Source organism: Salvelinus sp. IW2-2015, unplaced genomic scaffold (assembly GCF_002910315.2).
Source record: "Salvelinus sp. IW2-2015 unplaced genomic scaffold, ASM291031v2 Un_scaffold1957, whole genome shotgun sequence".
Classification (NCBI taxonomy): Eukaryota; Metazoa; Chordata; class Actinopteri; order Salmoniformes; family Salmonidae; genus Salvelinus; species Salvelinus sp. IW2-2015.
Genome location: NW_019943310.1, coordinates 106,298 through 122,304, shown reverse-complemented (window position 1 = coordinate 122,304; position 16,007 = coordinate 106,298). Strand labels below are relative to the sequence as shown.

The 16,007-nt window shown below is 41.8% G+C and overlaps 1 protein-coding gene across 1 annotated transcript in view; it reads left to right on the top strand.

The window, feature by feature from the left end:
- The window catches only part of LOC112072550 (dynactin subunit 1-like), a gene marked incomplete at its 5' end in the record, with an annotated part of 61,973 nt that continues 45,966 nt past the window's right edge, over positions 1-16,007 (top strand). The window contains 6 exon segments of the mRNA XM_070439838.1: positions 1-171; positions 7,429-7,509; positions 10,814-10,930; positions 13,601-13,805; positions 13,903-13,981; positions 15,001-15,160. Of these exon segments, the coding sequence (XP_070295939.1) occupies positions 1-171; positions 7,429-7,509; positions 10,814-10,930; positions 13,601-13,805; positions 13,903-13,981; positions 15,001-15,160 (813 nt within the window).

Sequence of the window (16,007 nt, the reverse complement as noted above, 5' to 3'; positions counted from 1 at the left end):
CCTGCGGGAACCGGGGCCTCCAAGGCGGGGCCCTCTGGGTCTGTGTCTGCCTCGGCTGGAGAGATGAGCAGTAGCGAGCCTTCCACCCCGGCGCAGACCCCCCTGGGGACCCCCACCATCCCTGGGGGGCTCCTCTCCCCTTCAGCCCCCCCACCTCCACTCCCCAGCAAGGTACAGTGGATTACTAACTGTACTGTATGGCCCACTGTGATACTGGAGTGATGTAATACCCTCAGGTGTAATGACACAGTAAACATGAGCTGTTCTTCCTCATTTTGTCAGTTTTGTGCTTAGGGGAATGTTAACAGGTGTACTGTCTTGGGTAAGACGTGTACAATATATAGCAAGCCATATAAAAACATTTTTTAATAATATTTTACCCCTTTTTTCTCCACAATTTCGTGAAATTCAATTGGTAGTAGTTACAGTCTTGTCTCATCGCTGCAACTCCCGTACAGACTCGGGAGAGGCGAAGGTCGAGAGCCATGCGTCCTCCGAAACACGATCCCTGCCAAGCCGCACTGCTTCTTGACACACTGCTCACTTAACCCGGAAGCCAGCCGCACCAATGTGTCGGAGGAAACCCCGTACACCTGGCGACCGTGTCAGCGTGCACTGCGCCCGGCCCGCCACAGGAGTCTCTAGTGCGCGATGAGACAAGGATATCCCTGCCGGCCAAACCCTAACCTAACCCGGACGACGCTGGGCCAATTGTGCGCCGCCCCATGGTGTCTAAATGTGTTATATTAGCTATACTCTGTAGTACAGGTGTCGGATTTTAATATGACCCATTTCATCGCAGGAGGATTCTAATAAATATTTWACGTGTATAATGGCCACCAGGGGGCAGCTGGAAGCAGTGTTTTTAGGCTACAGTAAAACAATGCAGTACTGTATCTAGGGGGCTGTGGTTTGAGGGAAAAGCTCTACAAACTAATCGTCCTCATACTATCAAGTATCAAGTATTCTCACGGCTTGCAAAAGCACTGTGAACTGCCGTAGCGCAGTGGTCTGAGCAGCACGATCGGAGCGTCATGGAGTTCGCGCCCAGTGGTGTGCAATAGTTTTGACACCTTGTGTGGACTTTTATTAAAGTTTATTAAAGGTTATTGCCATTTGGAATGAGATTTGAAGGCGGCGTCGCGTGATAACGCATTTACATTCTACCGAGCGCCCAGACGTGTGTAGCCACATTGTAGCAGCGTTACAAACGAACGCTAGCAATTCAGTGAACTGCTATCGCAAAAAAATAAAGATATCTCTCACGAATACCAAGTAAACAAGTAACATAATCGATCTCCTCAGTATCTGTTAATGAATGAAGTTGACAGCGACCAGAATAAGGATCCTACGGTACAGGGATCTCCTCTCACACGTTGCTGGTTTGATGCTGCATCGTTGTGGACATGACATGTAAAACTCGCATCCTTACAAATGCCTTCACATTTTTTTGGATAAATAAATAAGCTATTTTACCGGCTGTTTAGGAATGACTAATAGCCAGATTAGTGGTGTTTCACTTGTGTAGCTAATAGTACATTAGAACTGCTGTTTTGTGATTCATCCATACAAATTTCACACCCGTGCATATTATAAAATGACACCGATGTTCATGATTTTTTTTCTTCCCGTTGATAAACTAATATTGAAAGGTTAATATGATGCAATATAACTAAATTAGAATCCTATTTCTTCCTAATGTAAACTAAATGTATTGGATACAAGACAAATACTGTCATGTGATGAAGGATAACTTGTCCAATATAATTATATACATGTATATCAAACAAGAACATACACTACCGTTCAAAAGTTTGGGGTCACTTAGAAATGTCCTTGTTTTTGAAAGAAAAGCACTTTTTTTTGTCCATTTAAAATAACATCAAATTGATCAGAAATACGGTGTAGACATTGTTAATGTTGTAAATTACTATTGTAGCTGGAAACGGCAGATTTTTTTATGGAATATTTAAAATACCAAGACGACAATGAATGTTCCTGAGTGATCTAGTTACAGTTTTTACATAAATCTGCTTGAAAATCTATGGCAAGACTTGAAAATTGTTGTCTAGCAATGATCAACAACAAAGTTGACAGAGCTTGAAGAATTTGAAGAATAATGTGCAAATATTATACAATCCAGGTGTGGAAAGCTCTTAGAGAATTACCCAGAAAGACTCACAGGTGTAATCGCTGCAAAAGGTGATTCTAACATGTATTTCTTATATATATTTTTTCATTTTCAATAAATTTGCAAAAAATTCTAAAATATGTTTTCACTTTGTCATTATAGGGTATTGTCTGTAGATGGTCGAGATAAAAAAATCGGTTTAATCCATTTTGAGTTCAACACATCAAATTGTGGAATAAATCAATGGATATAAATATTTTCTGTATATCTCTGACAAAGTGATAGCTTAACCTCTCAAACCCGTGAACTTATGTGAGGCCAGAGATTTTTACGAGAGATATTGATCTGTGTTTAAGCAAATCGATGTTGTGAGATCGTGATGACTATAGACTTTAATACTAACATCACCAATCTGAGGTAAAAAAAGGGAAGTGTATTTACCATAACTAATTATTGTGTGCTGTAAATGTTAGCATAATACACTGCTCAAAAAAATAAAGGGAACACTTAAACAACACAATGTAATTCCAAGTCAATCACACTTCTGTGAAATCAAACTGTCCACTTAGGAAGCAACACTGATTGACAATAAATTTCACATGCTGTTGTGCAAATGGAATAGACAAAAGGTGGAAATTATAGGCAATTAGCAAGACACCCCCCAATAAAGGAGTGGTTCTGCAGGTGGTGACCACAGACCACTTCTCAGTTCCTATGCTTCCTGGCTGATGTTTTGGTCACTTTTGAATGCTGGGCGGTGCTTTCACTCTAGTGGTAGCATGAGACGGAGTCTACAACCCACACAGGTGGCTCAGGTAGTGCCGACCCATCCAGGATGGCACATCAATGCAACTGTGGCAAAGAAGGTTTGCTGTGTCTGTCAGCGTAGTGTCCAGAGCATGAGCGGCGCTACGAGGAGACAAGCCAGTACATCAGGAGAGTGGAGGAGGCCGTAGGAGGGCCAACAACCAGCAGCAGGACCGCTACTCTGCCTTTGTGCAAGGAGGGGCACTTGCCAGAGCCCTGCAAAATGACCTTCCAGCAGGCCACAAATATGCATCCAGCAGGCGGGACTTCAAGCGTCACAAATATAACCTATATTAGCGCCTGGCTTACGCAGACGCTGGTGATGCAATGATTGAATAACACTGTATGTGTAAATTTATTTTGCGACATGACGCGGTGTGGTCCGTATGTTAGGATCTGTACAGAACAGCCTCATTTCGTCAGGACATGGACTCTACAAGGTGTGGAAGCATTTCACAAGGGATGCTGGCCCATGTTGATGCCAATTCTTCCCACGTGTGTCAAGTTGGCTGGATGTCCTTATGGGTGGTGGACCATTCTTGATACACACAGGGAAACTGTTGGAGTGTGAAAAAACCCAGCAGCGTTTTATTTCTTGGCAAAAACCGGTGTTTCTGGCACCTACTACCGTACCCCGTTCAAAGGCACATAAATATTTTGTCTTGCCAATTCACCCTCTGAATGGCTTAAAAATCCTTCTTTAACCAGTTTTCCTCCCCTTTCATTCTACACTGATCAAAGTGGATTTAACAAGTGACATCAATAAGGGATCATATCTTTCACCTGTATTTCACCTGGTCAGTCTACTTTCATGGAAAGAGCAGGTGTTTTTACTGTTTCATACACTCAGTATATAGCTGCCCATAATGAGTGTCTCATCCACTCTCTCTCAGGGAGAGTCGCTATGGCAACTCAGGTGCAGTGGTGTGTTTTGATAGTTTTGGTGTGTGTGTGGTGTGTGTGTTGTGTGTGTGTGTGTGTGTGTGTGTGTGGTGTGTGTGTGTGTGTGTGTGTGTGTGTGTGGTGTGGTGGTGTGTGTGTGGGGTTGTGTGTGTGTGTGTGTGTGTGTGTGGTAGTGATGTGTATGGGTTTGTTGGCGGGGTGTGTGTGGTGTGTGTGTGTGTGTGTGTGTGTGGTGGTGTAGTGTGTATGGTTTGGTGGGGTGTGTGTGTGTGTGTGTGTGTGTGTGTGGTGGTGTGGTGGTGTGTGTGTGTGTGTGGCTTTCAATGTTAATCTGGAGTGTTGTTCCACACGAACAATTACACTCTGCGTCCTTTAGTGTCCCTGCTGCCTAACACCCACCCCAACAGCTGTATTAAACTATTCGCTCTCTCTTTTCTCTCTCAAATTCAAGGGCTTTATTGGCATGGGAAACATACGTTATCATTGCCGAAGCAAGTGAACTAGATAATAAACAAAAGTTAAATAAACAATAAAAATGAACCGTAAACATTACACTCACAAAATACATTTCAAATGTCATATTATGTCTATAATACAGTGTTGTAAACGTGTGCAAATAGTTAAGTACAAAGGGAAAATAAGTTAAACATAAATATAGGTTGTATTTACAATGGTGTTTGTTCTTCACTGGTTGCCCTTGTCTTGTGGTAACCGGTCACACATCTTGCTGCTGTGATGGCCACTGTGGTATTTCACCCAGTAGTTAAGGGAGTTTTTCAAATTGGGGTTTGTTTGGAATTCTTTGTGGGTCTGTGTAATCTGAGGGAAATATGTGTCTCTAATATGGTCATACATTGGGCAGGAGGTTAGGAAGTGCAGCTCAGTTTCCACCTCATTTTGTGGGCAGTGTGCACATAGCCTGTCTTCTCTTGAGAGCCATGTCTGCCTACGGAGGCCTTTCTCAATAGCAAGGCTATGCTCACTGAGTCTGTACATAGTCAAAGCTTTCCTTAAGTTTAGGTCAGTCACAGTGGTTCGGTATTCTGCCACTGCGGGATTTGTTTGTGTTTGTGAACAGAACCCCAGGACCAGCTTGCTTAGGGGACTCTTCTCCAGGTTCATCTCTCTGTAGGTGATGGCTTTGTTATGGAAGGTTTGGGAATTGCTTCCTTTTAGGGGGTTGTAGATTTTAACGTCTCTTTTATGGATTTTAATAATTAGTGGGTATCGGCCGAATTCTGCTCTGCATGCATTATTTGGTGTTTTACGTGGTACACAGCGGGTATTTTTGCAGAATTCTGCATGCAGAGTCCTAATTTGGTGTTAGTCCCATTTTGTGAATTCTTGGTTGGTGAGCGGACCCCAGACCTCACAAACATAAAGGGCAATGGGTTCTACAGTCGTGGCCAAAAGTTTTGAGAATTACATAAATATCAATTTTCACATCTGCTGCCTCAGTTTGTATGATGGCAATTTGCATATACTCCAGAATGTCATGAAGAGTGATCAGATGAATTGCAATTAATTGCAAAGTCCCTCTTGCCATGCAAATGAACTGAAACCCCAAAAAATATTTCCACTGCATTTCAGCCCTGCCACAAAAGGACCAGCTGACATCATGTCAGTGATTCTCTCGTTAACACAGGTGTGAGTGTTGACAAGGACAAAGCTGGAGATCACGCTTTCATGCTAATTGAGTTCGAATAACAGACTGGAAGCTTCAAAAGGAGGGTGGTGCTTTTTAATCATTGTTCTTCCTCTGTCAACCATGGTTACCTGCAAGGAAACACGTGCCGTCATCATTGCTTTTCACAAAAAGGGCTTCACAGGCAAGGATATTGCTGCCAGTAAGATTGCACCTAAATCAACCATTTATCGGATCATCAAGAACTTCAAGGAGAGTGGTTCAATTCTTGTGAAGAAGGCTTCAGGGCGCCCAAGAAAGTCCAGAAAGCACCAGGACCATCTCCTAAAGTTGATTCAGCTGCGGGATCGGGGCACCTCCAGTAAAGATCTTGCTCAGGAATGGCAGCAGGCAGGTGTGAGTGCATCTGCACGCACAGTGAGGCGAAGACTTTTGGAGGATGGCCTGGTGTCAAGAAGGTTAGCAAAGAAGCCACTTCTCTCCAGGAAAAACATCAGGGACAGACTGATATTCTGCAGAAGGTACAGGGATTGGACTGCTGAGGACTTGGGTAAAGTAATTTTCTCTGATGAATCCCCTTTCCGATTGTTTGGAGCATCCGGAAAAAAGCTTGTCCGGAAAAGCCAAGGTGAGTGCTACCATCAGTCCTGTGTCATGCCAACAGTAAAGCATCCTGAGACCATTCATGTGTGGGTTTGCTTCTCAGCCAAGGGAGTGGGCTCACTCACAATTTTGCCTAAGAACACAGCCATGAATAAAGAATGGTACCAACACATCCTCAGAGAGCAACTTCTCCCAACCATCCAGGAACAGTTTGGTGACAAACAATGCCTTTTCCAGCATGATGGAGCACCTTGCCATAAGGCAAAAGTGATAACTAAGTGGCTCGGGGAACAAAACATCAATATTTTGGGTCCATGGCCAGGAAACTCCCCAGACCTTAATCCCTTTGAGAACTTGTGGTCAATCCTCAAGAGGCGGGTGGACAAACAAAAATCAACAAATTCTGACAAACTCCAAGCATTGATTATGCAAGAATGGGCTGCCATCAGTCAGGATGTGGCCCAGAAGTTAATTGACAGCATGCCAGGGCGGATTGCAGAGGTCTTGAAAAAGAAGGGTCAACACTGCAAATATTGACTCTTTGCATCAACTTCACGTAATTGTCAATAAAAGCTTTTGACACTTATGAAATGCTTGTAAATATACTTCAGTATTCCATAGTAACATCTGACAAAAATATCTAAAGACACTGAGGCAGCAGACTTTGTGAAAATTCATATTTGTGTCATTCTCAAAACTTTTGGCCACGGACTGTACAACTTGATTCAAGTATTTTTTATCCAGATCCTAATTGTTATGTCAAATTTTTTGTTTGCCTTTTGATGGCATAGAAGGCCCTTCTTGCCTTGTCTGTTCTCAGCTCGTTCACAGCTTTGTGGAAGTTACCTGTGGTGTTGAATGTTTAGTTGTCAAGGTATGTGTTGTTTTTTTATGTGTCTCGAGGGCAACGGTGTCTAGATGGAATTTGTATTGTGGTCCTGGCAACTGAACTTTTCTGGACACCCATTATTTTTGTCTTACTGAGATTTCATCTGTCAGGGCCCAGGTCTGACCAGAATCAGAATCTAGATCTCAGAAGATCTAGGTGCTGCTGTAGGCCCTCCTTGTTTGGGGACAGAAGCACCAGATCATCAGCAAACAGTAGACATTTGACTTCAGATTCTAGTAGGGTGAGGCGGGTGCTGCAGACTGTTCTATCCCCTTCAATTCGTTGATGTATATGTTGAAGAGGTTGAGGCTTAAGCTTGCATCTCTCTCTTCTCTCTCTCTCTCTCTCGATCCTCTCTCTCTCTCTCTCTCTCTCTCTCTCTCCTCTATCCTCTCCCTCTCCCTCTCTCTCCCTCCCTCTCCCTCTCCTCTCCCTCTCTCTCCCCACCAGGAGGAGGAGTCTCTACGAGGTCAGGTGAAGGATCTGGAGGAGAAGTTAGAGACTCTGAGGATGAAGAGGACAGAGGACAAGGTATCGTTATTAGTATCATGTTTATTCATATACGTAATTATGATTATTATTATGTTTATTATTATTTAGATATTGTTATTTCCCAGTGGCATGCATTGAAACGTGTGGCTTTTTGCAAAAGAACTAGGAATTAACAGACTTGTTTTCTAATAATTGTCAACATATAACATCACTTTAAGGTGTGGGATGTTCACTTTATTACAAGGAACCATAGCAGGTCTGGGGGGGAATGGGGTTCACAGGGGTTTCTGGGTGGGGAGTGACCAATGGGTGGGTTTTGGGTGTGGAACGAGGGGGATGGTTCCCACCCCTCAAAAGTCATCCCCTGATGTGGTTTAAGCTGTGTACACAGAAGATCCAATATTGTTGTTTTTCTATTAAAAAAAGTGTGAAAAAAAACTATAGTAAACCAGAAGAAAATGGGGGGAAACCAAGAAAACTACATTTGGGAAGAAGCAGAATTCAAAAGATTTAAAATATACCAACAGATTTTAAAAGTCCCTAGCAACATTTAAAAAGTCCCTAGTGTCACAAGCCGGCTCATAGCCTGTGACAAAAATGAGGGGACACGAACAGGTATAGGCCAATTAAAAAGTGTTCTTTATTATAAACAAAACTATTAACTTTAAACTAAGAAAAAGGAATGAGGTGTGGAAGTATCATGATGTAAGGTGTATGTAAAGTGCATGGATGCGTGAATCTGTGTGTGTGAACATGACTGTGTGAACATGACTGAGTGAAAACTATGCAAAACTACAAAGGAACAAACAAAACAGGATCATACCTGGAGGAGCAGAGAGAGAGAGAGAGAGAGAGAGGTGATTAGTGAAGCAGTTTTATACCCTGAGCCCAGGTGGCTCCAATCACTAACGACCCTCCTCTGCCTGCAGGAGGAACCGCCCCTGCAATGCAGAGGAGGCGCCGTGACACTAGCAACATTTTAAAAGTCCCTAGCAACATTTTAAAAGTCCCTAGCAACATTTTAAAAGTCCCTAGCAACATTTTAAAAGTCCCTAGCAACATTTTAAAAGGCACTACCAATGTGTTCTGCTGTGCATGATTGCACTTTAGAGAGTGTGTCATCCTACAGCACAGCATTTTGGGGGATATTTTGTCCCAATATTGACTATGCACCCAAAAGGGGAAGAGGTTCATCCTAGAAATGTTTTACCGGAATGTAATATAATCTAAAAATGATGTGTGTTCCCGGAAATCAAACCCAATATCCTGGCGTTGTAATGCTCTACCAAGATGCATGATGGGTTATAGATGCTTTGTGAAGCCTCAGTTTAATATGATTTCTAAAGTTTTTATTTAAGTGGTGCTTATGCCACCCTTTATAAAGCACAGGGTAACGTCATATTTGACATATTGTGGGTTATGTCACATTTGGCATTGGTGGTTATGTCACACAGTTATGCCACATTTAGGAACTCTTTATAAAGCATGACATATGGTTATAGATGATTTGTAACACATTATATAGTGTTTATGAAGGCTTTATGTTTATTTAGTCTATTTGCAGTGAAATTGAAAGGGGCATTTTTCTTGACATCTTTTCAGTCACCGATTAGTCATTAAACAGGTAGTGGAAGTAAGTAGTTTGACAAAAGGTGTTCAAAAGTATGTCACAAGTTTTTAAAATATAGCTAGCAAATATATAGTTTTTATTTTCTAGAAACATAGCCAACATTCGCTATACTGCAGTGATGATGGTGGGAGTTAGCTAGCTAGCTTTGCCCCAGACATTTCAATTTAGCTAGCTATTTAGCTAGCTAATGGCATTAATATCAACTTTATTAATCAGATGGTTAACTAGCAAATATATTTTCTACTGTGTGTGTACTACTGTCATGCCACAAAAAAAATATATGTACACAGATAAGAGACGATTACCTTCAAGTAGATCGTTTTGGTTTTACTTACCTCGTCATCCCTTGCTCAATTAGGTAGCTAATTCCAGAGATTTAATTGATGGAACAATCGAGGCATTGGTTAAGCAGCTGTGGTTTTAGCAGAGAGAACTGATTGGTCAGGAGTAAAAGGTCCTGTCCCCAGAGCTGCTCAAATCGAATTTTTCAAAATCTCTCTCCACAAACTTACAAAACTTTCTACAAGTGTACCAATCTCTTGGTAACGTGACAATAGTGACAGAACTTAGAGCGCGTGCAGAATCAAAATCTACAAGTGTATTTTTGATTCAAAGCAGAATATTCATACTCGGAAAATGGCTTGTAACAATTCTGAAAATAAATGATGCTTCCAAAACGTATTGAATGTATTCAAATGCCAAGTTACAAGTTTGCGACTGTTGTTAAATCTTTCACACGTCAGACAGATACAAGCTTGCGAAATTAAGTGACACATTAGCGAATTGTACTTGCAACCACGATTCTCAATTATGCGTCCCCAAAATTAAAAATACAAACGCGAAGTTCTGTCATCATTATAATGCCATAGCTCTCCAGCTCTCAGATTACAACCTCATTGATGCCTGGCGCATAATCCTACAACAAAGAGTACACTTTCTACTCAAACAGGCATAAATCATTCTCATTAATTCATCCTATTATCTACACCTCTATTTTCTTTCATCAAGAATTAGCTTGTCTGACCACCACTCTGACTACTGCCAACTACACGTTTCAGAATCTCCTAAAAGAACCACAAGATGGCGTTTCAATGTTTCATTCCTACAAAATACTACATTCTGTGATCAATCTGAAATTTAACTAAATTAATTCATAATGATCCATAAAAATTCAGTCGATGACCCCCAGATTCTATGGGATGCCACCAAAGTTTTTATTGAAAATAATGCAACTGAATTTGCCATCCGAGTTGAATACACTCAGATCAATTAAATCCAACCTCAGTAGATGGAATAATATCCCAGTTGCTTTATTAACAGAATATCTATTGTCAAAATTTCAAAACGACGACTAAGGGGGCAAGGGTTTATCTTTGCATTTCTTTGATATATATATATATTTGCCTGTAACCCCCCCTTCTGAAAGAAAAATGACAAAACTAAGTTGGTTGGTCAAGAAAAATGATATATTTCATCTACAGTGGCTGTCTATGTATCAATTGTGCTATACAAATAAAGTGTATTATTATAATATTGATTTAGATGATTAATATTATTGTTATAATGTATAATAATATTATTGTTATTATTGTTATTATTTATAACAATATTATTGTTATTGTTATTATTTATAATAATAATAATATTGTTATTATTGTTATTGTTATTATTTATAATAATAATAATATTGTTATTATTGTTATTGTTATGAAGGTCAAGCTGAAGGAGCTGGAGAAACATAAGATCCAACTGGAGCAGCTCCAGGAATGGAAGAACAAGATGCAGGAGCAGCAGAACGACCTGACAAAACAACTCAAAGAGGCCAAGAAGGTAAAGAAAGCAACCAGCACTTTACCTCACAGTGCTGCAATTCATCACTTTACCTCACAGTGCTGCAATTCATCACTTTACCTCACAGTGCTGCAATTCATCACTTTACCTCACAGTGCTGCAATTCATCACTTTACCTCACAGTGGCTGCATTCATCACTTTACCTCACAGTGCTGCAATTCATCCACTTTACCTCACAGTGCTTGCAATTCATCACTTTACCTCACAGTGCTGCAATTCATCACTTTACCTCACAGTGCTGCAATTCATCACTTTACCTCACAGTGCTGCAATTCATCACTTTACCTCACAGTGCTGCAATTCATCACTTTACCTCACAGTGCTCAATTCATCACTTTACCTACAGGGCTGCAATTCATCACTTTACCTCACAGTGCTGCAATTCATCATTTTTACCTCAACAGTGCTGCAATTCATCACTTTACCTCACAGTGCTGCAATTCATCACTTTACCTCACAGTGCTGCAATTCCATCACTTTACCTCACAGTGCTGCAATTCATCACTTTACCTCACAGTGCTGCAATTCATCACTTTACCTCACAGTGCTGAATTCATCACTTTACCTCACAGTGCTGCAATTCATCACTTTACCTCACAGTGCTTCAATTCATCACTTTACCTCACATGCTGCAATTCATCACTTTACCTCACAGTGCTGCAATTCATCACTTTACCTCAAGTGCTGCAATTCCATTTCACTCACAGTGCTGCAATTCATCACTTTACCTCACAGTGCTGCAATTCATCACTTTACCTCACAGTGCTGCAATTCATCACTTTACTCACAGGCTTATTCATCACTTTACTCACAGTGCTGCAATTCATCACTTTACCCACAGTGCTTCAATTCATCATTTTACTCACAGTGCTGCAATTCATCACTTTACCTCACAGTGCTTCAATTCATCACTTTACCTCACAGTGCTGCAATTCTCAGCTTTACTCACAGTGCTGCAATTCATCACTTTACCTCACAGTGCTGCAATTCATCATTTACCTCACAGTGCTGCAATTCATCACTTTACTCACAGTGCTGCAATTCATCACTTTACCTCACAGTGCTGCAATTCATCCTTTACTTCAAGTGCTGCAATTCAATCACTTTACCTCACGTGCTTCAATTCTCACTTACTCACAGTGCTTCAATTCATCACTTTACCTCACAGTGCTGCAATTCATCATTAACCTCACAGTGCTTCAATTCATCACTTACCTCACAGTGCTGCAATTCATCACTTTACCTCACAGTGCTGCATTCATCACTTTACCTCACAGTGCTGCAATTCATCACTTTACCTCACAGTGCTGCAATTCATCACTTTACCTCACAGTGCCTTCAATTCATCACTTTACCTCACAGTGCTGCAATTCATACTTTACCTCACAGTGCTTCAATTCATCACTTTACCTCACAGTGCTGCAATTCATCACTTTACTTCACAGTGCTTTCAATTCATCACTTTTACCTCACAGTGCTGCAATTCATCACTTTACTCACAGTGCTGCAATTCATCACTTTACCTCACAGTGCTGCAATTCATCACTTTACCTCACAGTGCTGCAATTCATCACTTTACCCACAGTGCTGCAATCATCACTTTACCTCACAGTGCTGCAATTCATCACTTTACCTCACAGTGCTGCAATTCATCACTCTCACTTACTCATCACTCCTCACAGTGCTGCAATTCATCACTTTACCTCACAGTGCTGCAATTCATCACTTACCTACAGTGCTGCAATTCATCACTTTACTCACAGTGCTTCAAATTCATCACTTTACTCACAGTGCTGCAATTCATCACTTACCTACAGTGCTCAATTCATACTTACCTCACAGTGCTGCAATTCATCACTTTACCTCACAGTGCTGCAATCATCACTTTACCTCACAGTGCTGCAATTCATCACTTTACCTCACAGTGCTGCAATTCATCACTTTACCTCACAGTGCGTGCAATTCATCACTTTACCTCACAGTGCTGCAATTCATCACTTTACCTCACAGTGCTTCAATTCATCACTTTACCTCACAGTGCTTCAATTCATCACTTTACCTCACAGTGCTGCTAATTCATCACTTTACTCACAGTGCTCAATTCATCACTTTACCTCACAGTGCTTCAATTCATCACTTTACCTCACAGTGCTGCAATTCATCACTTTACCTCACAGTGCTGCAATTCATCACTTTACCTCACAGTGCTGCAATTTCATCACTTTACCTCACAGTGCTGCAATTCATCACTTTTACCTCACAGTGCTTCAATTCATCACTTTACCTCACAGTGCTGCAATTCATCACTTTACCTCACACAGTGCTGCAATTCATCACTTTACCTACACAGTGCTGCAATTCATCACTTTACCTCACAGTGCTGCAATTCATCACTTTACCTCACAGTAATACTAATTAATCAGTTTACTTCACAGTACTTCTAATTCATTAGTTTACCTCAAAGTACTTCTAATTTATCAGTTTACCTCACAGTACTTCTAATTTATCAGTTTACCTCAAAGTACTTATAATTTATCAGTTTACCTCACAGTACTTCTAATTTATCAGTTTACCTCAAAGTACCTATAATTCATCAAATCAGTAGTGGACTCTTAACTGACTCTCTATCCACCATATACTCCCTCTAGGAGGCGAAGGAGGCCCAGGAGGCGAAGGAGCACTACATGGAGGAGATGGCGGACACGGCTGACGCTATAGAGATGGCCACGCTGGACAAGGAGATGGCTGAGGAGCGGGCAGAGTCCCTGCAGCAGGAGGTGGAGTCACTGAAGGAGAAACTAGAAGAGCTCGCCATGGACCTGGAGATCCTCAAACACGAGATAGAGGAGAAAGGTAGGAGGAGACACAGAGACGCAGACTAGCACGTGGCGCACGCTCACACACACACACATCAAGAACACACTCTCACACCAACGTGTTGTTTCATCAGGTTCAGACGGTGCTGCTTCCAGTTACCATGTCAAACAGCTGGAGGAGCAGAACGGCAGGTTGAAGGAAGCTCTCGTCAGGTATGTGTGTGTGTGCGTGCGTGCGTGTGACCATGTATGTATACGGTCCCTCAGTCGAGCAGTAAATTTCAAACACAGATTCAACCACATAGACCAGGGATGTTTTCCAATGCCTTGCAAAGAAGGGCCCCTATTGGTAGGTAGCTAAAAAAAATCACTCTGCCAAGATAAATCCATACACATGACAGGTGTGGCATATCAAGAAGCTGATTAAACAGCATGATCATTACACAGGTGCACCTTGTGCTGGGGACAATAAGAGGCCACTCTAAAATTTGCAGTTCTGTCACACAACACAATGTCACATATGTCTCAAGTTTCCAGGGAGCGTGCAATTGGCATGCTGACTGCAGGAATGTCCACCAGAGCTGTTGCCAGATAATTTAATGTTAATTTCTTTACCATAAGCCGCCTCCAACGTCGTTTTAGAGAATTTGGCAGTATGTCCAACCGGCCTCACAACCACAGACCACATGTAACCACGCCAGCCCAGGACCTCTACATCCGGCTTCTGCACTTGCAGGGTTATCTGAGACCAGTCACTTGGACAGCTGATGAAACTGAGGAGTATTTCTGTCTGTAATAAAGCCTTTTTGTGGGGAAAAACTCATTCTGATTGGCTGGGCCTGGCTCCCAAGTGGGTGGGGCCTAATTAATATATTTTATTCGGCTGATTTCCTTATAGTAAAATTGTTGAAATTGTTACATTTTGCATTTATATTTTTGTTCAGTATATACAGTATGCAGGTAGCCTAGTGGTTAGAGTGTAGGGGCGGCAGGGTAGCCTAGTGGTTAGAGCATTGGGCCAGTAACCAAAAGGTTGCTAGATCGAATCCCTGAGCTGACAAGGTAAAACTCTGTCGTTCTGCCCCTGAACAAGGCAGTTAACCCACTGTTCCTAGGCCGTCATTGTAAATAACAATATGTTCTTAACTGACTGGCCTAGTTGAATAAAAGTTAATAAAAATAAATAAATAAAATAAATGTGTGTGTTAATATATACTTTGTCTCTGTGTTAGGATGCGTGACTTGTCTGTGTCGGAGAAGCAGGAACATGTGAAGCTCCAGAAGCAGACCGAGAGGAAGAGTACAGAGCTGGACACCCTGAGGACTCAGAGAGAGAAACTCCAGGAGGAGATGAAACTGGCCGAGAGGACCATCGATGAACTCAAAGAACAGGTCCGCACACAGTCCCATGGTTATACGGTTAATCTATGTTTTCAAGGGGAATTTCACCCTGGTGGAATATGAGCTTGTTTTCCAGGACAGTGAGATGTGTTTCACACAGTAATTGCCCGGGAGGAAGGCAGGTCAGGGCTTCACACGCTGAATGATACACCCTATGACAACTTCCTGTGTGTTTGTATTTGTGTTTATTATGGATGTTTCTTCACAGGTGTATTTTTACCTGCTTTTTATATCTGATTCTACTGCTGCATCAGTTACCTGATGTGGAATAGAGTTCCATGTAGTCATGGCTCTATGTAGCACTGTGCACCTCCCATAGTCTGTTGTGGACTTGGGGACTGTGAAGAAACCTCTGGTGGCATGTCTTGTGGGGTAGGCATGGGTGTCTGAGCTGTGTGCCAGTAGTTCAAACAGACAGCTCGGTGAATTTAACATGTCAATACCTCTCATAAATACAAGTAGTGATGAAGTCAATCTCTCCTCCACTTTGAGCCAGGAGAGATTGACATCCATATTATTAATGTTTGCTCTCTGTGCACGTCCAAGGCCAGCCGTGCTGCCCTGTTCTGAGCCAATTGCAATTTTCCTAAGTCCCTCTTTGTGACACCTGACCACACGACTGAACAGTAGTCCAGGTGCGACAAAACTAGGGCCTGTAGGACCTGCCTTGTTGATAGTGCTGACAGACTTCGCCCCATCTTAGCTGCTGTTGTATCAATATGTTTTGACTATGACAGTTTACAATCCAGGGTAACTCCAAGCAGTTTAGTCATCTCAACTTGCTCAATTTCCACATTATTTATTACAATATTTAGTTGAGGTTTAGGATTTAGGGAAT